This window comes from Platichthys flesus, chromosome 10 (genome assembly GCF_949316205.1).
Source record: "Platichthys flesus chromosome 10, fPlaFle2.1, whole genome shotgun sequence".
Taxonomy (NCBI): Eukaryota; Metazoa; Chordata; class Actinopteri; order Pleuronectiformes; family Pleuronectidae; genus Platichthys; species Platichthys flesus.
The window spans coordinates 1,131,619-1,156,618 of NC_084954.1; the positions used below are offsets into that span (position 1 = coordinate 1,131,619).

At 46.2% G+C, this 25,000-nt stretch overlaps 1 protein-coding gene across 1 annotated transcript in view; it reads right to left on the minus strand.

The window, feature by feature from the left end:
• Positions 1-25,000, minus strand: part of akap6 (A kinase (PRKA) anchor protein 6) — a 129,298-nt gene that overhangs the window by 85,255 nt on the left and 19,043 nt on the right. Inside the window, exons 4-11 of the mRNA XM_062397922.1 lie at positions 21,382-21,491; positions 20,980-21,121; positions 20,067-20,714; positions 19,458-19,814; positions 19,058-19,198; positions 18,826-18,969; positions 18,438-18,734; positions 8,178-8,300 (exon numbers count right to left, since the gene is read on the minus strand). Of these exons, the coding sequence (XP_062253906.1) occupies positions 8,178-8,300; positions 18,438-18,734; positions 18,826-18,969; positions 19,058-19,198; positions 19,458-19,814; positions 20,067-20,714; positions 20,980-21,121; positions 21,382-21,491 (1,962 nt within the window). The remainder of the gene's footprint in view (positions 1-8,177; positions 8,301-18,437; positions 18,735-18,825; positions 18,970-19,057; positions 19,199-19,457; positions 19,815-20,066; positions 20,715-20,979; positions 21,122-21,381; positions 21,492-25,000) is intronic.

Consider the following 25,000-nt stretch of genomic DNA (forward strand, 5'->3'; position numbering starts at 1 on the left):
AATTAATAGTCACAACTATTTATGATAAATTAATCATTCAATACTGATCTTTATTTTAAGTCTCAGCCACTTCTGGCTGCTGCAGACCCTGTGTGTGTGTGTGTGTGTGTGTGTGTGTGTGTGTGTGTGTGTGTGTGTGTGGTGTGTGTGTGTGTGTGTGTGTGTGTGTGTGTGAGGGATTAAGGCGCCTCGTCCCATCCGTCTCCTCAGTGTGTATCCTGCTCCATAAATATTGGTGGTGTGGAGGTCTGACCTTGTCATGTGTTGACTGATGTCCATGTAACCCTCAGTGCAGACAGAGGAGTGTCTGAGACTGGTGTGTGTGTGTGTCTGTGTGTGTGTGTGTGTCTGTGTGTGTGTTGGTGGATGACAGGGCTTTAAACCATCCTACACAAAGTTTATTTTCATATACAAGTATATTTATCAGATTCTGTTTCTCTGTGAACTGGTGTTTGAGTTTTCAAACTTCTTCTGTCGTTAATCTCTGGATTTATTCAAACGAAGCTGAAGAAGAGTTTCTGACGCTTTGATCTCATTCCAGTTTTTATTTTGGTTCAGATATTAGTTTTCTCTGGTTGAATGTTCATCGTACGCAGATAAAGAAGACGAGGCTTTTCCTTTGTGCTGGAATGAGGGAAGTTCCCTTGAGATCAGGCTGATCAGACGACATCATGCTAACACACACACAACAGTGTCTAGAGAGCATAGTGTGTGTCTGTGTGTCTGAGTGCATGAATATGTGTGTGCAGCATTTCCCATTGCAGCACAGCAGGATGTCAGAAGTGGTTACCACCTGAGGTTTGAGCACATTGAAGCCTACACACACACACACACTCACACAGACGCACACACACAGAGAGAGAAAGAGGGAGAGAGAGAGAGAGACACACAGACACACATTTGTGAAGCTATCCTTACTTTGCATTGACTTCCATTCACTGTGTACAAAGCCTTACGCCTGGGCCACAATTAACAACTGGTGTTCCTCGTACATCAGCTGAACATGAGGTCACTGTGACCTCATCAGCTCGAGTCCAAATGAACGTTTGAACCAAATCTGAAGAAACTCCCTGACGCTGTTCTCACAGTCTCGAGTTTGAAGGACGGATTGTGTCACCGAAGCAGAACCATTAAAGAATCGCTGTTTACTGAAAGACCTTAAATGACCTCTTAAACGGCCCCACGTACTTTCCAGATAAGCTGGTGAAATACCTCACAGCTAATAAACATAAAGTACATCTATCAGCGCGAGAGAAAACACAGCGTGACTGTCTGCGTCTCCGGGACAGAGCGGCTGCTGGGAGGGAATGAATTAGGCTGTGCAGATTAGCCGGGCTATCGGGGAGCGATCGTATTTCAGCGCCTTATTCCACCAGCTCCGTTTCCTCAGTTTAATATATGAAGAGCATAGAATCGATAAGAGTAGAACAGCCAGCCATCAATCAGGCGCTGATAAGGCATGCAGAGCAGCTCTGCTTCATGCACGTCAGACAACAGGCTGTGTATATGTATTTATGTGTCTGCGAGGGAGAGGAGGGAGGAGCTGGAGACAATCAGCGTGAGCACCAGAGGAGAAAAGACAGAAGGAGAAAGGCCGTGTGTGTTCCTACAAGAAACACTGACACAAAAGAACCTGAACAAAAACCCACAACACATGCTCTACACATCCGCCTCTTCTGTTTAGTTCAGATCGTTCCAGTCGACTGGACGTCACTCGAGTCTGGAGCTTCTGGATGAGAACTAGTCTCTGGACGTGTTCTGGATCTTCTCCTGCAGCCTCCAAGGACAATGGGTTGAAGCTTCCCAGAGAGAGTGGACGTGTTGATGAGGTTTCTAACACGTGACGTGAAACCTGAAGAACTCAAACATCTCAGGATGAAGAAGAGGAGCTGGACACGTAGAAGATGAAGACGTCCACTTGGAAACACGAGGAGATTCCAGATCTTCTGGTGATGAGGGCCGACGCCGGTGTGGAGGAGCTGTAAACAACAACTCTGATCTTTCCACAGCAGAGTTTATACGTCATGTTCTGCCTCCTGCTGCTCTACAGGCTCCACCTCCTGCTGCTCTACAGGCTCCGCCCCTGCTGCTCTACAGGCTCCACCCCTCGCCTGATGTTCCCACATGTTCCTGTTTGAACGAGTCGGAACCAACAACCTGCTGCTGCTTCACAAACTCTAACTACACAACATGTCCAGAAACAACCAGCTGCTGCTTGTCAGGAGGAAGATCAACTCTGGGAAATGTCCACGAGCGATTCCCCTGGAGTCCAAAAGCTGCTCAACTGATAAACATTAATTCCACTGATGAGTTAATAGAACAGAATCAATTTCACATTGACATTCAAAGAGGCTGGATTTCATCTTAAATGAAACCTTTCCTGAATCTGAAGTACAGAAACGTTTTACTTTAAGAAACACAACTTCATGTCTGAGTGTGTGTGTGTGTGTGTTTGTGTGTGTGTGTGTGTGTGTGTGTGTGTGTGTGTGTGTGTCAGTTACAGAAGCAGGTGAGTGAGTTGTGTTCACAGGTAACAACCTTCACTGCTCATATTTCATCTCATCTTCAACTTCCTGAACGATGCAGGCAGCAGGTGGATTTAAGGATTCCTCAGCCGCTGTCGCCACCGGGCTAAAGAGTCATAACTCCCTGCTCTGATTAGCATACACACACACACACACACACACACACACTCAGACAAGCTGCTTCAAAGCCTGAGTGATCAGATTACCTGTTAGCATTAGCATATTAGCCTGGAGGACAAGGTAGGATGGCGTCAGGAGCCGACCTAATGTTTCAGCTCTGGAATATTAGAGAGACGCTGAGAGGTCTGAGGCGCTGATACCGAGACGACATTGAGGTTTGACATTGAGATTGTGTATTGAGCTGTGCACACACACACACACACACACAAACACACACACACACACACACAGGCTCAGGTTGATGAGACATGATCTGATTAAAGAGTCTTTGTAATAATGATGATCAAATCGTCTCCATTCAGACAGAGAAGAGAGAAACTACTGTCGTACAGTGGATTCCCCCAGGGTGTGAGTGTGTGTGTGTGTGTGTGTGTGTGTGTGTGTGTGTGTGTGTGTGTTTGTGTGTGTGTGTGCGTGTGTGTGTGTGTGTTGCCTCATCTCTCCTTTGCTTTCTATTTTCCTGTTTTTTATTAAGTAATATAAAAGCACGGTGGCAATTTTCTCTCTTTCGTCTTTCCCTCCTCATTCGTCCCTCTCTCATTCAGCCCCTCTCTCTCTCTTCCTCCCTCTCTTCCTCCCTCTCTTCCACCCTCTCCTTCCTCCTACTCTTCCTCCCTCTCTTCCTCCCTGTCCTTCATCCCTCTCTCGTGTCTCCAGCTGACTCCCTCAGTCCCCTCCTCTTCATCGTCACACATTTTCCTTCAGAATAAATCATTTAGAAAAGATGTGCATTCATGTTCATATTCTACATTCTTAACACAAGTTCTATAAATGTGTTTTTGTTTGTGTTTCTTTTTGTTGACAGTTCCTTCGTTCACCAGGAGTTTTGATTTCATCTCCTTTTCTTTGTTTCTTGTTTTGCAGGATTTCACAAGAGACTACTGGACGGATGAACTTTAAATTATTAAGCCTCTTCAAGGGTTTGGCAACAAAATATTAAGAATCATTGTTATTTTTCTTTAAAATATATAAACATCAACTGATTGGAATATAATTAACTTGATATATATATATATGTATATTAGCCCCCCCAAAAATAAATAGGCGTGGGACTACAGCTGTGGACCAATAAGGGAGAACCAAATTGATTTACGGTGACACCCCTCCAATCCTTTATAACCAATCACATTAAATCTACTGTTATATAATATATCAAACGCCTTCTGATCGTTATTGATTACCTATTGATAACTGATTTAGCCGAGGCTGTATTAATAATTGTCTATAGCTTTATTGTTAAACTTTCATTGCATCTTAATAAAGACTTGAATGGACCAGTCCGGCTCATCTCTTATTTGGGACAAGCCAACACGTCCACCCGCTCTCTGGGAAGCTTCAGGACATTTTACCAGGAGGCTGCAGGAGAAGATCCAGAAAAGCTCCAGAGACACTGACTCATTGGTTTGTTCTCACATCTAGAACCTGAAGAACCTGTCTGGAATAGAACCTGTTCTTCCGCGGCTCTTATTGAAACCCAGCAGATGATCTCTGAGAGACCGGACGAGCTGAACAGGTTTCACTGTTTTTCTTTTGTTTTTAAAAAGCTCTTGTTTTTTTTTTAATGGCCTGGAGCGATGATGGGCTGATATTTGCACATGATCTGAATTTTCAGATTTGAGCTGGTAAATGGTGAAGTGGGACCTCTCTCTCTCTTCATCTGCCCCCTCCCCCTCCCTCACGTTGCCACCAGTAGTGTGTTGCTGCTGGTAATGGGATTCAAAGGCCTGGATCACCCATCAGACCCAATCAATAGGCCTTTCATTGGCCGCCATCTCTCAGCGCCTTACAAAGAGCAGCCTGTGAGTGTGTGTTTGTGAGTATGTGTGTGAGTGTGTGTTGCTCACACCTCTCTGGGACCTCCACCGGGGTAAATAGCAGCCTTGTTGGGACCAGAGCTGCGTCCTAATGGGGCATACTGGGATTTCTGAGCTGCTGGTCGAGGTAACGGGTTGAGCTTCGGACTGAGCTTAGGTTATGGTGGAGATTAGGTTTGATTTGGTTTGGTTAAGGTTAAAGGTCAGGGTTAAAGTTCGGCTGTTAACAATGAATGGAAGTCGATACAATGTCCTGACAAGGATAGCTGCACAAAGTGTGTGTGTCTGTGTGTGTGTGTTTGTGTGTTAGCGTACTCTTGCCTCACTGATCTCCCCGGGGTTCCGGAAAGACCTGTGCTTATTCGCTCCACGCGCCCTAAAACACACACATATATACACAACCACACACACACACACACACACACACACACACACACACACACACACACACACACACACACACACACACAAAGACACACAGACACACACACCCAGGCCAGCTGGACCAAATATTCAGCTGGGAGAGCAGCTCCACTCCGCCCACTACTGCCCTGGAGCTGTGTGTCTTTGTGTGTGTATTGCATGTTTGTGTTTATGTGTGGAACAGAAAGCAACATAGAGAAAGAGAGCGAGAGAGTGTGTCTATGTGTTTGTGTGTGTGTGTGTGTGTGTGTGTGTGTGTGTGAGAGAGACAAACCAAATACAAAGAGAAAATGAAACGCAGACAAACTGTCTCTAAAAACACAAAAGAAACTAAACAATTATCAAAGAGCTGGAGATGTTAGATTTTGTGATATTTTTCTGAAGCTGTTTTCAGACATGAATATGAATTTGTCACCGTGTTCAAATACTGAAAAAGTCAACAATACCTCAACTTCAATTTTCCAAATCTCAGCCTGTGTCAAGACACACAAACACACACCTACACACAAACAGACACACACACACCAAACAGAACCTGGCTGCAGTCATCAAACAATCACTCACAATTATACCCTAAAATACACACTAATAACTACAAAGTGCAAGTGTGACTATCGACGCAGACACACACACACACACACACACACACACACAGAGTCAGTTAGCTAACACGCCATCAACAGTGCAGCAGTTCAAAGTCCTATTAGCGATGCTTCTTCATCCTCTTCTGCTTTATTTAACGAGACGAGCCAATTAGGAGACGGGGATTCTAATTGAAGCTAACCGCCGCTAACGTCAGCGCTGCTGGCACCCACAACAAAGTCGACACGTGTAAACAAACCAACAAACAAACAAACGCACACACACACAGCTGAAATAAATATGTGGATAAGACAACTTGTGTGCGTCTGTGTGTCTGTGTGCACGATGCTGCTCTGCAGGGATGGATATGGAGATGTTGATTTGGAAATCTGTCTAGGAAAATGCAAATGTATGTAAATAGCATGTGTGTGTGTGTGTGTGTGTGTGTGTGTGTGAGAGAGAGAGAGACAGAGTGTGCGTGTGCATGCAACTAAAACACTGTCGAGCATATGTGTTTGCATTTGTACGCTTATATGCAAATACTAGCAGTTTGTCTGTGTGTGTTTGTGTTTGTGCTCGTTCATGTCTTGTCTCCTGAATGCATCTGTGATGAGTGCTGCGATGTGTACATGTGGTTGTATATTCATTTGTGTGTGTGTGTGTGTGTGTGTGTGTGTGTGCGTGTGTGTGTGTGTGTGTGTGTGTGTGTGTGGTGTGTGTGTGAGGTCCATATGTCTGCCATAAAGAGTGTGAGTAATTGTCAATTGTGTTCACATACAGTGATGCAGCACCCACTGATCTATGGGCTCTTGTTTTTTAGTGTGTGTGTGTGTGTGTCTGTGTGTGTGTGAGCTAGACAAACACATTTGAGGTTTTTGTTGTTTGGTAGAATGAACAAATGAACACAGTGAGATGCAGGGAGACATAAAAAGAGACAAACAGGGAAGATGAAGGGATGAAGAGGGAGAGAGGAGGAGGGCAGATGGTCAGAAGAGATGAAACTGGAAGAGAAAGGAAGGATAAGCAAGAGAGAGAGAGAGAGAGAGAGAGAGAGAGAGAGAGAGAGAGAGTGGAACAGAAGGAAGAGACAAAGAGATGCAGATGAAAACAAATTGGAACAAAAAGAGGAGAACAGGGATAAAAGCAGCTGAGATGAAATGAGAGACTGTTTGGGTCGTCGTCCCTCAGCTCGCTGTTCTTTTCCCATCATGCATCTGTGTTTACAGGACAAGCTCCTGACCTTTGACCTCCAGACAGACTCACTGACTGAAGATCCACTGATCCGGTTTCACTCCAGATTCTGATTTTCCAGATCGTGGACAAGACCAGAGCTCTCTTATTCTAGAATAATGTTGCTGCCACTATCACTATCGTCATGGACCGTGTATAAGGTCTTGATCGCCCCCTGGTGTCTGGCTGCAGTACAGGTCATAAACCCTCCTCCTCCTCCATGTTAGCAGATGGGACATGAACCAGACAAAGAAAAATCAAAGTAGACTTTAAATATGTTTGTTCACGTGTTTCATTCTCTAACGTCATCTTGTTGTGAGTCCCAGGACTAAACTCACGGATGTTTAAATACACACACACACACACACACACACACACACACACTCCCACAGACACACACACACACACTCACATGAGTTAGTGAATTTGAATCTAAACCTGAAGAATCACACAACGATGGAAACGACACACGAGCTCCAGGTGACCAACCACAGGAGAGGTGGCGCACATACACACACACACACACACACACACACACACATATACACACACACACATACACACACACACACACTCACATGAGTTAGTGAATTTGAATCTAAACCTGAAGAATCACACAACGATGGAAACGACACACGAGCTCCAGGTGATCGACCACAGGAGAGGTGGCGCACACACACACACACACACACGCACACACAGGTGTTTGTGTTTGGCACATGGACACATTCATATGCATGTATGTAAATACGTGTATGCAAATGCAGGTTCATAAACCCATGTGTGCAATTTGCGTGTGGATTTGTTTGTGTGTCGCACTAATGCACATTTATATTTAACTGTATATGAGGTTCAACAGAGCGTGTGTGTTTGCTGCACTTGTGTCTTTGTGAAGACCAGTGAGGACACTGTTCAGACATGAGAGTGTCTGAGTCTCATGTCTGAGACCCCCCCCCCCCCCCCCCTCTTGAAGCAGCTCTTGGACGTGTTCACCATTGTACATGTGAAGGAATCTACAGCCTTACCTCCAGTTACTCTTTGGAACGAGCAGCAAACAGCACAGATATGAAAACGTGTTTCCTGTTCAAGTCCCAGTGTGTGGTTGACGTTGTGTTGTGTTGTCGAGCAGCAGGAAGCGGTTGACCACAACAATCAGCTGTTTCGCACCATGTGCTTCTGAAGGGAATCAAACCGAGCTCGTTCTGCATGAGGCTGAACCCGCTCTCTGAGAGGTGGCGTGCAGCACCAGCTTGTTCTCTGACACTTCCTCCACAATGACTGACCCCCCCCCCCCCCCCCCCCCGCTGCAGCGTGTTGTGTTGTGTTGTGTGTGCACCAGCAGCCAACAAGGGTCCTCACAACTGCATGAATAGCAGCTGAATAACAGTGTGTGTGTGTGTGTGTGTGTTTTGTGTACTCTCACCAGGTGTGTGTCCAGGTAAACCCCGAGGCTGTCCAGATCCTGTCTGGGCTGCGTCCAGTTCTCGGTGCTGTCCAGCGCCCCCTGCAGCCACGAGATGAACCCGTCCAGCTGCTGCACGAAACACTGGGGACGAGAGGGGGGATGGGGGGGGGGGTGGGGGGGGGGAGAGAATATATAGTCTGACGTGTATGTATATATATATATATATAAAATAAGGCAGCAGTGCTTTGTATAACCACTTCTGTCCTGAATCTGCTGGAATCACATCAGATAGACACAGAATACAGCAGAGAGGATGGAGGGATGAGAGAAGAGAAGATAGAGCTAAATGAAGGGTGGTGGAAGAGAAACAGATCAAACTAAAAAAGGCAGAAATCCAACAGGTGAAGTCACAAAACAGGAGGAGAAGAAGAGGGACAAAGAGAAGGATGAAAGAGGAGATAGGGATGAGAGAGGAGAGAAGAGAGAGGAGAGGAGGAGAGAAGAGGGGAGGAGAGAAAGAGTAGAGAGGGATGAGAGAGGAGAGGGACAAAGAGAAGGATGAAAGAGGAGATAGGGATGAGAGAGGAGAGAAGAGAGAGGAGAGGAGGAGAGAAGAGGGGAGGAGAGAAGGAGTAGAGAGGAGAGAGGGATGAGAGAGGAGAGGGACAAAGAGAAGGATGAAAGAGGAGATAGGGATGAGAGAGGAGAGAAGAGAGAGGAGAGGAGGAGAGAAGAGGGGAGGAGAGAAGGAGTAGAGAGGAGAGAGGGATGAGAGAGGAGAGGGACAAAGAGAAGGATGAAAGAGGAGATAGGGATGAGAGAGGAGATGAGGAGGAGAGAAAAGAGAGGACAGGAGGAGAGAAGAGGAGAGGAGAGGAGGAGAGAAGAGTAGAGGAGAGAGGGATGAGAGAGGAGAGCAGAGAGGGATCGGGGGAAATGAGGAAGAGAAGAGGAGAGAGGGATAAGAGAGGAGAGGAAAAAGGGATGAGAGAGGAGAGGAGAGAGGGATCGGGGGAAATGAGGAAGAGAAGAGGAGAGAGGGATAAGAGAGGAGAGGAAAAAGGGATGAGAGAGGAGAGGAGAGAGGGATGAGAGAGGAAAGGAGCGAGGGATGAGAGAGGAGAGGAGAGAGGGATGAGAGAGGAAAGGAGCGAGGGATGAGAGAGGAGAGGAGAGAGGGATGAGAGAGGAAAGGAGCGAGGGATGAGAGAGGAGAGGAGAGAGGGAGCGGCTGGACGTGTTTCAGAGCTGATTTCAGATGAATTAATTCAAGGACAGAAAAAGAAGAACAACAAAGTGAGAAGGTAACAGGTAAACACACATTGAGATAAATAGAGAGAGCGGAGGGGAAGAAAAACAGGGGGAGCTATTTTTAAATGAAAAGAGTGAAAGAGAGCAGACTGAGAGAGAGAGAAAAGAGATGGAATACGAATAAAAAGTTAATATATTGATCATGTATAACAAGAGATAAATCCTGAAAGATTAAAGAAAGGAGTGAAAACAAAGGGGGGGGGGTGTGAAGGGAGGAAAAGATAAACATGGGTCTATGGAGAGAGAAGTGAGGGAAGAGAACGAGAGATAAAACAAAGAGAAAGAGAAAGAGGTGAAGAAAGAGAGAGATGAAGAGTCAAGAGACACATGAAAATGATAGAGATAGAAAACGAGATAAAGTGGTTGAGTTGATGAGCGTCCTTCACACACACACACAGACACACACACACACAGAAGATAGAGATAGAGAAGAGGAGGAGCACTCATCACTCGGTGGAGAGCTACTGCCATCTACTGGCTTAGAGGAGAACTGACGAGGAAACTGAGGCCAAAAGCTGAAAATCTTAAAATCTAAAACTCAACAATCTGACTCAGAAATTTAAAAAGATTTATCAATGTTCCAGTAAATCAAACATCCTCCTTCGTTCTCAGTGTGTTTCTGTCTGAACAATCAGAAGGAGACTTGTGTGGAATCGTTTTCGGATCCAGTATCGATCTCAGCCGTGAAATCCACTTCACTCCTGAAGTGCAGCCGAGGAGACGGCTTAGAGGAGGAGTTCAAACCTCCAGCCACCAGATGAGACGGAGGTGAAGGAGAGGAGAGTTTAAACTCTGTCAGAGGGAGGTGGAGGAGACGAGTGGAGTCGACACCCCCAGCGAAGATCAGACGTGAAGACAAGAGGCCATTAGGAAACGGCTAAATAGGTTTTAGCCACAAAAGAGAAGAAGAGTTCTGAGTCCGGTGTCTTTAGAGAAACCAGGATTACTCACAAACCAAACCTCCAGCTAAACCTCCTCGAATTCAATCAGGCTGCACACAATCTGCACAAACTCATGAATACCAGATTTATTTCATCAAGATCCAGGGATTCTTCTCTGGGGAATTTGGTGAAAATATGAAATTTCTCCACCAAGTTTAGTGGAAATCTGTTTGGTTGTTTCTGTGTGGGCCTACTGAGAATATCAAGGATCTTATTATTCAATAAACGATGCTGCACATTCACCATCTAACATGACACATGAAACTATGACTTCATTCTTGAATTGGCCCCGATGCTGCATCGTACAAAACGTAAAGATGGACGTGAAACCTCATGAGAGTTACTGAAAGGGGGATCTCGTTCATCTCCATGCTTCTTTAATTCCCTGTTCTTCATTTCCTAGATTCTACACACATCTTTCATTTGATGTTTCCCCATCCTCTATGACACATTTAAAACCATCAAGAGGAAATGTTTTTATTTATTTTGGCTGAAAGCTGTACAGGATTAAAATGCCAGAATATGAACGTGTAGTGAGTCAGAAAACTGAGTTTGTATGTTTATCCTCTATTTATTTACTCTTTTCTCTATAAAAGTACATATTCCGGGGCCATGTTCTCTTCTGATGCTATGAATAAAACCAGTAATTGTGTTTTTTAGAAGAAAACCATTAACATTAATATGTGGGGACGTCCTGTCACCACGGCGTTCCCTCTCATGCTAACTCCACCTGACTGTGCCCCCCCCCCCCCCCCCCCCGGCTGCAGCGCTGCAGGCGGAGACACCTCCACCGAGACAAGCGCCGAGAACACCACCACACAAAGGTCGGCGTGGAGCTGCAACCGGAATTTGATGTGGCCTGGAAACAATCCAGCCGCAGAGAGAGAGAGAGAGAGAGAGAGAGAGAGAGAGAGAGAGAGAGAGCCAACGAGAACCAAAACACAAAGAGACACTGAGGGAGAGAGAGAGAGAGAGGGAGAACAGTCATTTACATAAAACTGAAGACGTGAGCTCCTGAATTCATTCTCTCCAGTCAGACCTCAAACATCCCGTCTGAATAACAAGTGTAAGTGAGAGCGCAGATCATCCAGGAGACAGCTCTAATGCACCGAGCTCTGTTTTCATATCGCTCACTGAGAGCGAGCGAGAGAAACTAATGGCAAAGTGGAGGAGAAGGTAAATCTGATGGAGATGACTCCACCTGCCACATGTGAGCCTCCACGTTTCCACCTCGCCTGCAAATCACTGCATCCAATCGGAGTGTGTTCGTATGGGGAGAGCTGTAATGTGTGTTGTTTACAGATGCTTTATTTGTGTGTGTGTGTGTGTCTGTGTGTAGGTGTGAGATGCAAACCTTGACCGATTGAGCGGCCGTATGTTAATTACAACCGTGACCCTTAAAAAAAAAAAAAAAACATCGATATGATTCCGTCCATCTCTCCGCCGCTCGTTATGGAGGAGAGATGGAAATCAAAAGTATTGATGAGAGCGAGGGAGGATGAGGGGAGAGGAAGAGGAGGAGAAGGAGGTGTGGAAAGGAAAGGGGAGCAAAAGAAGGAGAGGAAAGGAAAGGATATGGTGTAGGAGGAAAGGAAAGGCACTTGAAGGGAGAAAGAGAAGAGAAACCAATGGAAAGGGAAATAAAGAAAGGAAAGGCACTTGAGGGAAGGACAGATGGAAAGGTAAGGATGAAGGAGAAAAAGAAGGGGAAGTAAAGGGTGTACGGGAAAGGAAAGGAAGTGAAGGAGGGAGGAGGAGAGAGGACTAGAGGAGAGGAAAGGAAAGAAAGGTTGAATGAAATGAAAAAGATGAAATGAGAAAAGGAAAGGATGAAGGTGACGAGGAGAGGAACAGATTGTGTGATGAGAAGTTGAGTTGAGGAAAAGGAAGAGGAGAAGGGGTGAGGAAGAGGGAGGAAGGGAGGAGGATGAGGAAGAGAAAGTGGAGCAAGAAAAGGAGAGGAAAGGGAAAGGAAATGGTGTAGGAGGAAAGGAAAGGCACTTGAGGGAAGGACAGATGGAAAGGTAAGGATGAAGGAGAAAAAGAAGGGGAAGTAAAGGGTGTACGGGAAAGGAAAGGAAGTGAAGGAGGAAGGAGGAGAGAGGACTAGAGGAGAGGAAAGGAAAGGATGAAGGTGACGAGGATGGGAACAGATCGTGTGATGAGAAGTTGAGTTGAGGAAAAGGAAGAGGAGAGAGGAGGTGAGGAAGAGGGAGGAAGGGAGGAGGATGAAGGAGCAGCAGTGGGAGCGCTGGTGGTTTGGATATCGACCAGCGAGCACTGGGCTGCTTACGGCTGCTTTGATGTGTGTAAAGCAGTGCGCCCCCTGGGGGGCAGAACGGCATGCTGGGAGCTGAGAGCGCCTGATCTCAGATCTGATCCTCCGCCGCCCGGATGGCCGCTCTGATTCCTGCTTCATCTCTTCCTCCTGTGGTTCAGCTCCTCACCGCCGGATAATCACCGTTCAGCTGACGGCGCGTTCTGAAGGACGACGCTGAACGATCCGGACTCGAACTCCCGGTGGACGATGCTCGGCTTCGATGATTAATACGTTACGGACTCTAGGTCTGATCTCTGTGCATCCAGAGCACAAGACAAACCCAGAGAGAGAGAATAACCTCAATATGTAATCATCCCACAGCTGCACTGTCTCAAACTGAAGCTCCAATAATAATCATAATATTAATAATAATAAACACAGGAATATGTTTTATATCCCGTATGAACCTGCTGATTTTTCAAATTAAAAGCCTTAGATAAGTGATGCATATTTAAAGTAGCTTTAAGTGTGAAAGTCACAGTGATGTAAATTGAAATAATTCGTAAATTGAAAACAAGCAGCAGATTAGAGTATTATTATTGTTTATTCATCTGAGGGAATCATACGGAATTCAAGGTTTACGAAGTATTTCAAATGCTGCTGCTCAAGTGCGACATCTAGTGGCAGTCGATACGAGTACATGACCTGTCAGGGGAGGACAGGACATGAATGTTCCCCAAAATGTCTTATTTCAAATACGGAACAGTTTTTTAATTCCTTAATAAAACCTTTTCTTAGATTTTGTGACGATTAAGGTTTAAAAACAAAGATCCACTTCCTCCCTCTATCCAGAAAGTCCAAACATCGTAAACACCGACTCTGCCTCTTCAACATTTCTCTCTGCGGAGAAGCAATCTATGGATGAGGCCACGGCTTCAAGGCTCCAGTGTCAGTCTGTGGTTCTTCCTTATATATAAAGTTTATTCCAGAAAGTTTTTTCTTGACTTTAACAAGCAGAAAACTTTATATGATAATTCCCCTCGTATGTATTATTATCATCCTGCCTGTTAGCCTCGAGCTAACCCATTAGCTCGAGGCTAACAGAACTCGTTGGGATCCGAACACTTTGAGGGAACCAGTTAAAAAGCTGAGGACCAGAACGAAACTCCCACTGATGGATTCTCCAGCGCCGGGGTTCACAAACGTTCTCAGGGGGTTTGAGGTGAAGCAGCTAATTTCCTCGTTTGACGTGTGAACGTGTCCCGCTGAGCCGAGCACACACAACTCGGGGGGGAACGTTTGATTAGGAATTTATTAAAATGATTTTTAATAAGAAACATGGATTTCTGTGCAGAGTCTGGACGAGACAGGACTGACTCCATGTTTCTCTCCTGTGTGGTTTTCAGTGTTTTGAATTATCTTCTGAAACTTGACTTCATGGAGTGAGAGAGGGAGGGGTTAAAAGAGAGGGATTAAAAAGGAGAAAGACAGAAAAGGAAAGAGGGGAAGACGGAGACAGACGTCCGTCACACCTGACTGCGTCCCTGAGACCCCCCCCCACACACTACCAGCTGTCTGCTGCCCTGATTATGAAGTCATCTCTACACATCTGATCGTTTGATGTTTGGATTTAATAATTTGAACAATTCAAATAAACAATTGTATTTTTTTATTCTATTTTCTACTTTTCTATTGTTCTTCTTCAGGATCTTAAATATTGAGCAACAACATTTTGAATTAAAGCTGAAAATGTAAACAAATATAGTTGTGTTAACATTCTATTTCAATAATTTGACACAAAATCATCATCACCAGGTGAAACTCTTCTTCTATCAGATCTTTGCTGTTTCCTGTTTTCACTTCATCACTAAATTAACTTTATACCTGGATTGTTGTTAAAGTTTGTTGATATTGAACGTGTCACGTGACCAGACACTGGACTTCACGTGGTTCTGGACAACACACATGACAACGTGTGAAGCTGATGAACGGTTCACATTTCTGGAATTGTTAAATAGAATTTTTCATCTCCATCAGTTGCTTCTCTTGGTATTTCTCTGTTAGTTGTGTTTCTGGTTCTGTGAGAAGTTTGTTGCCTAAATCTTGATTTGAATAAATGTCGAGAATAAATAGTTTCCTGATAAACTTCATCGCTTTGGTTCAACTCTGCAAACGAGTCGACTTTCTGTGTGTTGCCTTCGCTCGTCTTTACCTTCAGCTGCTTATCTATAGAAACACAAGACAAAACAACACAACCCCCCCCCCCCACACACACACACACGCACACACAGACCACCTCTCTCTTATTTTCCCATCCTCTCTGCTGCCCCCCGCCCCCCCGCCCTCCCGCCGGGCCAATCAGACGAGTGTTGATGCGAGTCTGTTGTGTGTCTGTCTCCCACTGCTCGCAGATAGGCCGGCGTGCCGCAGAGCCGCCAAACACAGACACCTCACACTGAGGACGCCGCCGCGGCCCAGACAGCACACACCATGTGATCACATGACGTGGAGGACACTCATCTGATTGGTGGACCTGCTTCTCCTCTAGTTTGCTTTCCCGGGCCCGTCGGTGCTCTTCAGGCGCCGCGGCCCACACGGCGCAATTACAGACGCCTCAGGTTTCTGTGTACGAGCGTTTCCTGCGTTGGTCTCATAAACTTCCAGAGAACGAGCCGCAGGTTTTACGTGACGTGGACGCAAAGCGAGGAGAAGGTCAAGGTCAAGACGGCAGCGTGGAGTCGGTCAAAGGGGGGGGGGGGGGGGGACAAACTCAAATATTCATATGCAACAGCGAAGGTGTCATGAAGGAGAGAGAGAGAGAAAGTGAAGCAGTGAAACCAGAAACAAGCTCAGCTCATTATCTTAAACAGATAAAGTTTCAGAGACGATGATGAATATTGATTTGATGCAATCAGCTGAAGCTCGGATGAGACGTGGAACAACCACCAGGTGAAGGTGGAGGAATTAGAAACAGAAGGAAATAAAAACTGATATTTATTTTTATATTTCTTTAGAATTTAAATCAGGCATGAATATAAATACCCCTTTTCTATTTGAGTATATAGGTTCTAAGTCATCTGTCCTATTCAATCTGTTATTTTTAGGTGAGTATGTCTTAGATCTGTCTTTAAATATGTAAAGATGTATAAATATCTATGTCTTTAAACCTTTTATTATGTCACAGTGCTTTCTGTTGTAATTAAAGTCAATAATAGTAAAAGAAAACATTCATATGAAATAGAATTTTCTTTTTGTTTCCTTTATTCTAGCTTTACAGAATAAGCTTAATTAAACAGAAATAATGGGAAACTGTTAAAATGGAGTTTAATGTAATATCCAGATTTACCACACAGCTGACCCTAACCCTTTTTTGAATGGACCAAAGTGAATGAAGAAGATCAGACGACAGAATCACGAGAGTTCAGGAGATTCTCATCACTTTGTTCCAACAGGAAACATCAGTTTGAAAATGAACCGGCAGGAAAACAACGTGTTCTTCACTCCTGACAGCAGGTGTAAGTGATTCTATTTCCCACAAAGGGACAGGTTCAGGTTCTACTCAAATCAAATCTACTCCACTAGGACAACAAACACAACCCCCCCCCCCCCCGCCCCCCCCGAGGAGACCAGCCTTCCTCCACAGATCACATTCTGCTCTGCTCCCCGATTTGATTCATTTCGGCTCCAGCACTGATCTCTCCACCGCTCCTCCTCCTCCTGGACGGGTGATTTCTCTTTCATTCTCTCTTCTCCTTCTCATTCCGCTCGCTTGTATTCAGCAGAGACTCAGCGGAGAGAGACTGAATGTCATCCTCCACACGGAGACGCTTCTTCTCCTCTCTTCACTTCCTCCATTAGGCGGCTCATCCATCGCCATGATTACATGCTGCTAATTAAGCAGCTAATCAGCTAATTACCCGGGAGCAGAGAGGAACGAGCGAGAGTGTGTGTCTGTTTGTGTCTGTTGTGTGTGATTGGTGTGTGTGTGTGTGTGACAGCAGAGTGTGTGTTTTTTATGGGTTTATTTTTTTATTTCCGGATTTGAGTTGTTTTATGCTCGTTTGTGAACGTGTGTTTATTTCCCTAAAACTTAGGAATTAAATATATTTTACAAGAGGGCGACTCAGGTCTGTGACCTTATATGTAAATCTTTCCTGAACATTAAAATACACAGACCACACGAACTCGCAGCTGAGACACGGAGCACCAGGGCGAGGCTGAGTGATTCAGGGGAGCTGCACATGCAAGTCCCTGAACGCACCGTGGAATATAGATGCCGTCGGGTCTGAGGCGTTCAGGTTCACTCCATGAGGGTGGAGGTCTGTGCAGGTTGACACCCAGAGTGTCCACAGCTGGTCTCAGTGCCAGAATTACATTATTATTTTACTTTGATGCATGGAGATGTTCCATAACACTAACAACATGGAACAACAGGAAATGTTTTGCCGAACTTCTTCAGAATAAATGATAGAAAATAAATCGAAGGTCGAAGACGTTGAAGACGTGTTGATCTGAGATTCCCTGCACGGCCGGCTGTCAGACACAAACACAAACCACACAAAGAACAGAGAGATGGAGCAAGAGCGGGGGGGACAGCTCTGACATTTCATCAGTCAAATCATCATTAATAATGAATATTAATGCAGGGCATCATATCTGAGTTTGGGACTATGAAGGACACAGTGTGATGTGAAGGACCTGCGATCCTTCCGGGTCAATGATCCCCATTCCCAAGAACCCCCCCCCCACAAACCCCCCCACACACACCCACACACACACCTCACATTCCTTTAAATTCATGTATTGATTCAAAATTTCCCGACCGTCCTTGCTGATAATCGTATAACAGCCTAATTCTGTCTGCAGGCTCCTGACCCGGCTCAGGCCAGATAAGAGAGAGCTTCATTGATCCCCGGGGGGGGGGGGGGGAGTATGACTTTACAGCAGCAACGTAAAATGTAATAACGCAGTAAAAGAGAGAGAGAGTGAAATAATCTGAATCGAGTAAAACAATAAAAAATATATTAGAGGTAGCCGAGCCTCTTTACGGCGCTAATTAAAGGAGCAGCCACGAGGAGAACACATCCCCAGAGCTATTGACATTTCACCATATTCAATATGACAGATATGACTGATTAGTTCACCGGGCAGCCTCATCAATAATCCTCCTGCCAATCAAACGTGACCTTTAGAAGTGAGATGATGAATTAACGGGACGATCCGATACCAGACCTCCAATCCATCAAAGCGGCTGAAGCAAACGAGGAAGGAGGAGTTGTGGAGATTGTTGTTCAACTTGTTGTCGGGACGGATGTTTCCGCACTAACGTGAAATACCTGGTGCCCCGTGAGAGGTTTAATCAGCAGCTGGTTGTGTGAGATCCTGTTTGAACCACACACAGGAGTTACTTCATTAGGGGATTTAACTACACACAGTAGTGGGGGGGGGGGGTGGCAGGAGCCTGGTCGATGTCTTAATCGTTGAGGTGCAGGGCTGCTGCTCAGATACATCAGTCACTAGTGAGAGCGGCAAGATGCAGAAACCGACATATAAAGATCTCAGACTAGATAATAAGGTGAGAGGGAAATGGCAATTCAGTCCGATAGTCAAACTACTGGAAACAATCACACAGCATCATCAGCAAACAGAAGGAGGAAGAAGAGGAGGAGCAAGAGGAGGAAGAGGAGGCGGTAGAGTAGGAAGTAGTCATGGTAGAAATATAGTTTCATTAAATTAACTTTTGGGGAAGAGGAGCAGAAAGCGTACCTCGATCTTCCTCCAGACGTCGGGGTCTTTGTCCTGAGTCTGAATGTCCTCCAGCAGCTCCTGCAGCAGGGACACACCCCCACGTCCGTCCATTAAAGACGCTGTCAGCTGCAGGGGGCGCTCCGCAGAGCCCCGCCCCTCCCCAGAGCCCCGCCCCTCCACAGAGCCCCGCCCCTCGTCCTCTTCAGACTGAAGGTCGCTTAACGGGCCGGACTCTATGCTTTCGCCCACAGAGGGCGCTATATCACTGGAGGAGGTGGGGCTAAAGCGGCAGACCAGGTGTCGTCTGTAAGGAAGCTGAGGGACGGAGGACAAGAGGACATCATGGGATCAACAAGCGGGTTTCAACATGGAGACAAAAACATTCAAACATAAGATCTGTAGGTACCAGTGGCGGCAGAGGAGAGGGATTGTCGTCCCCGCTCTCGCCCACGCTGGACACATTGTCCCCGGTGTCCCAGTCTGTGTTGAGCTCCGTCAGGTCCCAGTCGTCCACGTCCTGCAGCGCCTCCGGGTCGGAGTCACCGGGTCGCTGCAGGAGCAAATTCAAAGTTTCAACAAAAGAATTTCACGTGGTTGGGTCGAGACCCAGAACCTTTTACAGTTTCATGTGAACTCACCATCGGGATGGACTGAGCCAGACTCTCCAGTTTCATAGTGAGCATCTCCGTCTTCCGGAGCTGAGCGGGGAGAGCCAGGAACTCTTCTGACCCATACCAGTGCTCCCGGTCTGGACTGGCTCTGGGTGAAACCAGCGCCCCCTGGTGGAGGAGAACCGACGTTAAACCGATCATGAGTGACGATCACAGCTGATTTGTCGTAACACAGATTATATCTCATTTCTAAACTTCACGTGTAGTTTTGGATTCATTTTATTTCTATCAAATCCGATGTGGAAACTTTTCCTTCTGTGTGAAATCTGAATTAATCGGTGGATTTATCCCTCCGACTAAAATAAACCTCTAAAAACAAACTCAACTCACCAAATTCTCCTTTTAAAAAAAATAACTAAAGCTTCACCTTCTGCTCTTGGCGCTTCACGATCCAGACCGCCGTCTTGCCGGGAGGTGGTCTGGGGTCCGACTCCTCTCTAGACGCCTCCAGGTCTGAAAGGAGGAGCTGCTCCCTCATGGGTGAGGGCAACGAGGAGTCCGAGTCCCCCTCGCTGTGTGCATGTGTCTCCTTCTGCGTCCTTTCCATTTGGTTTGATATTTCATCCTGAGACACAGGCTCCAGTGGAGGCAGGGGGGCGTTGAGGTTCGGTCCGGCCACAGATGAGCTCCTCTGGTCGGGCAGCGGTCTCTGCATGCGCCCCTCGAAACCTCCACCGTGTCTGGAGCTCTCGTGGTTTCTCCGCAGGTTTCGCCCGTTCATGACCTGGTTCACAAAGCAGGAGGGAAATCAAGACGACAGATTATTAAAACTTCTGTTCTGCACAAACCACTGAAACACGTTCCCTCTGGAGAATTCTTCAGTCTCATGCAATCATTTTCTTTAATGAATTTCAAAAAGCTCCTGGAACTGGTGATTCTAGTTTCCACACCCAACAAAGAGTGTCTTCAACATGTTTGGGATTCAGCCATTAAATTATTTTTTACCATATTTAAATCTTAATTAGAAGAGTCAAACCTGCAGGCTCTCGTAGGACTGTGACACATTTTCCGGATAAACCGAGTCCAGTTCCAACCAGAACTTGGAGCGGTCTGGAGGATCCATGAGGGAGGGGGTGCTTCGACTCAGCTCGGCCTGGAACTGGAGGCCAGAGAGCGGGCTGACCTTCCCTGAACCTCCCCTTGTGTGCTCGCTCCTGGTTCTTCTGTCTGAGTACAGGGCCGCTCTCTTGGGGACTGATGGCTGAGTGGGTGACACCTCGGTGCTGTGGCTCACGCCCTGCAGGGGGCGCTTGACACCTTCACTGTGGCCAGGCGTGCCACACTGAATTATGGGTAATAATGATGGAGAATGGTTGTGGTTTATGAAGTCACCAGGCGTGGTGAGCTCAGGTAAACTGTTGCAGAGCTCTGGGTTTGAGGGGCAGGGTCCTTCGCTCTCCACTGACCCCAGGTCTGGGAGGGGGCTCTGGTCCCGAGGGAGCTCCTGGTCCTGGGGGGGGTCCTGGTCGTCTGGTTCTGCTCCCTGCGCCTCGGACTCGTCACCCGGGCTGTAGTCGCTCAGCTCGAAGGCGGTGATCCCACAGTCCAGAGAGAAGTAGTCCTGGCTGCAGCGAATGGTCAGCTGACCACAGTCGTCCACCTCGGTCAGCGCATCCAGACGAGTCTGGAGAGGAAGAGTCCAAACTTTAATATCTGCTATCGTTCGATGTACAGAAACTATCATTGAAATTAATAATAAATAAATATTTGACTTATGTTAAGGAACTGCAATTTATCTTATTTGTTTTGGGGAAACTTCAAATTCAGTTTTAAGTAGATTCTGTCAGTGGCTGCATCTTCTGTGAACTTACAGGTAGTTCAGGAATCATCTTGAAGAACAGTGACCACATATAGACTATCTATGTGTGTGTGTGTGTTGTGTGGTTTACCTGATGCTGGTCCTGGCTGAAGGCCTGCAGGATGTCCGTCTGACGGGTGTAGTTCCCGTTGGAGTCCTGCAGACCCTGGAGGAGACGTTCCTTCAGGACGAGGACGGACACTCTGAGCTGGTGCCACAGCAGCTGCACCGTCCTGCACCACGAGACATGAGGACACCAGCTTTTAATGACAGCTCCCCCGTTCTAGATATTAATAAACTGTCTGACCGAGCTCCAGGTCCGACAGTAGAGAAACTTTGACTTTAGAATGAATTGTTTTACGTGCGAGAAAATAAGGAACAAAACAATAAAGAATAAATCGTTTGCTTGTTTTTCTAAATCCAAGAAAAACTGAACAGAGAAGAAAGTCACAGAAGAAGAAGCTGAGCTGGAAGATGGAAACTCTCAGCTCACCTGATGTCCACGATGATGTTGACGGAGTAGGACAGAAGCTTCAGGGAGAACTCCGTCTCCAGCAGAGCGTGAATCTGCTCCACATGGTCTGAGATGTCCTCACAGATGTCCTACACACACACACACACACACACACACAAAGTCATGAGTGTATTATAGCAGCTGCTGGAGGACAGAAACATCTGATACAGTAAAAGCAGAACTGAGGAGGATGTTTCCAGTTTTAAACATGACTCAGGTCCACGTGGAACCAGTTCCAGGTTTATATGTCTCTCGGGGACGTCTCCATTCAACTGAGCGATGTCCCCAAACTAGATTCAGACGGACCGACTCCGACACAGAGCAAAAATAACATCAGCTTCCAGACGAGCAGTTCTCAGGGGCCACTTTATACAAGTTACTATTATAAGATTATAGTTTGTGTGTATGATAATAGTTCCTATTGTTTTGTTATGTCTGTTTCCTACATAGAGATAAATGATCTCATTAAAGGAATAGTTCAACATTTTGGGTGGAAAAGGATTTTGAGCACAATTGCACAATATGCAGTTTTGTGCCACTAGGTGTCACTCAATCAAAACAATGACTAAAGACAGTTTGGTGCAGCAGTGAGGGATGATGGGAGCTGTAGTCTTCATGCGTCAGCTCCTCCTCTACAGAACAAACAGAGCTGCTGATTCAATCCAGTAAAAACACGGAATAAAGTCAAAAGCCTCAGACGCTGCTCGGCTCTGATTGGCTGAGAGTCGAGCTCCAGACGTCCAGCGACTAAGATCCTTCACCTGCTTCAAATAAAGAGTTAAAACCACTAAGATCCAAAAATTGAAAAATTGGATAAAAAGTCACTTTTCACTCATCAGCCACCAGAACACTGACACGTGCACGGAGAGGATGTGACGCCACCAACAGGCCACTAAATGAAACGCAGCGTTACCTTGATTGAAACTACAGATCTCTGCAGGTTTGAAAGTGTAATGTAAGAACACAACACAGGTCTGATGGAAGGTCAGTTTGAACCTTGAAGTGGAATCAATATTGAGGTTTACTCATATTTCATATCTCAGCTGCTTCAGAACCTTCAAACTCAAAATGTTTAGAAAGTGTTGGTGCAAAGCCACAAAAAGTAAAATACAAATCTCCTTAACGTAACAGGAATGTAAAACGAGACAGAGTGAGATTTTAAAATCTTATGAAAAGTCAAATGTATCTGCAGCTATTCATGAGCACAACATGAACAAGTCTTGACTTCATGTGTTTCAGTCGTGTGCCTCACGTGCTGCTGCTTCACAGATCAGCTGAACTCACTCGAGCTCGAATTAGACGACCTTTAAAAAGAGGTCGACTCGGCTCCGAACCCTCGACAGATACTTTACACCCCCCCGCCCGCTCGCTGCGTCACCGCGCTGCTCCATGGTGACCGGCGTGCCCAACACAACACAACACAACACAACACAACACAACACAACAGCTCCCGCCGCTCTGCATCCAGACGCCGCCCGGCATGTGAGGATGTAGGTCACACACGCTGCTCGCTCGGCCCACAGCGTGACCTGCTGAGATCCAGAGCTGGTTCCTCTCCACTGTGAGAGGCGGCTGCAGAACAGGTCGCCTGCAGGGGCTCTCTGAAAGTTACAGAGACCTGAGGACCAGCAGCTCCTCGGTCATCTGGTCTGGACAGAAGACCTGGACGCTGTGGAACCAGTTAGTTCACTGTGTGTGTACCACAGAAACATCCAGGACCAAACTACAGCACGTCTAAGTGTCAGTGATCTCCTCAACGTGTTTGTGATGAACACACAACCTGGAGATCTGCTGGTGAACAACGTGGAACAGATAAAGATCCAGTCATGGTCCTGCACTTGATGGAACATCTGGAGTCTGATCCAGATGTTCTTACAGTCTGTGGTCAGTGGGTAAACATCTGACTTCATCAGTTCATTTCACCTCAGTTCACACTTCACACACTGAAACATCCTGCACACACACAACTCCTCTAAAACATACTGATCCTCTTTATCTACACAAAATGAACTTGAACTCAGTTAACACACACACACACACACACACACACACACACCAGTTTCATCATCAAAGCACTGTCATGTGATTCTAAAACTGAAAATGTCATCGTTGTCTTTCAGACGCTTCAATAATTCACACACAGCTTTCAAATGCTAATTCAGACACACACACACGCACACACACACACACACACACACAGAGGCCCCATCTGACTGAATTAACACCAAGTGTGTCGTTTCCATCTAAAGTCATTTGTTAGAAGATCTTCAGTCCAGTCAGCCTGTTGGGAGCTAATGAGACCCCGATGTGTGTGTGTGTGTCTGTGTGTGTGTGTGTGTGTGTGTGTCTGTGTGTGTGTGTGTGTGTGTGTGTGTGTGTGTGTGTGCGCGCGCCTGTATGTATGTGTGTGTAGTTGTGTGTGTCTGAACTTCTCTGTCCCAGTGTAAAGAAAAATGCAAAATTGTCTCTTTCTTATTTTACTAAATTGCAAACAAATACGAACATTAATCTAATAAATTATATAAATATTTGTGTTTATATGAGTAATAGTAGTAGTAGAAGTATTTTACATTCAGTTGTTTAACATCTATAAACTTGTATCCAGATGCTCCTGCAGCTTAATTCACTTTCTGTGTGAGATTTACTTTAATTAATTTACACTTGCTGTGACACACACTTCATATTTTGATAACACACACACACACACACACACACACTCACACACATGTTGTTACGCAGCCCGGTCACGTAGAGTGAAGACACGAGCTGTCAATCACAGGCTCCACACGTCCAGCAGGTTTCTAATTGGCTCGACTCCATCTGAAGCAAGTCGAGCTTCAGCTCCAATCGCATCTCGGCCTCATCACACCGACTTCAAAGGCTTCAGAGCCGCCGCGTCCAAACCAGCAGCGACAGCTCGGCCTCATCCGGCCCATTGGAACCAATAACCTTCAAGTCCTCCGCTCCCCCCCATCAGCGCAGCGGGCTCTACCTTGGAGATCAAATGCTCTCGTGCTCCTTCTCCCCCTGGAGGATTCAAATGAAGCGGCTTCAAAGACGACCCGGACCCGCGGCTGAGAAACAAAGACTTGATCCCGTGGCTTCTTCTTTTTTCAAAGCTGCAGCTCCTGACTCCAAACGCTCGTTTCTTCGTGTGTCAGGTCCTCGTCTCTCTCTGCAGGTGTGTTCTGAACGTGGTCGTCTGCTGCCGGACATCTGGAGGAGATCAGATCCATCAGGTCCAACGCAGCCGACAGGAAGAGACTCGATCTCTGATCTTCACTTTGTTTAGAACGTTTCTCTGAATGAAAACATTTCATCAAACGAGCCGAGACTCAGACGCGTCCGAAAAGCAAACTGGAGGGAACTCCTCAGGGAGAAGAAGCTGGAGGTGTGGAGGCCTCTTCTTCTGCTCACGTCTTCACGTCTGCTACAACATCTGGATCTTTAATATGAGGATCAGACTAAAACTAAACTACTGGAAGATCTGAAGCTGGTTTTATGTCCTTGAAGATGTTTACCTTGAAGAAAAACTACATCTGTGGGATTCATGTAATTCATCCATAAATTCAAGAATGTGCTTTTTCAAACGGATTCA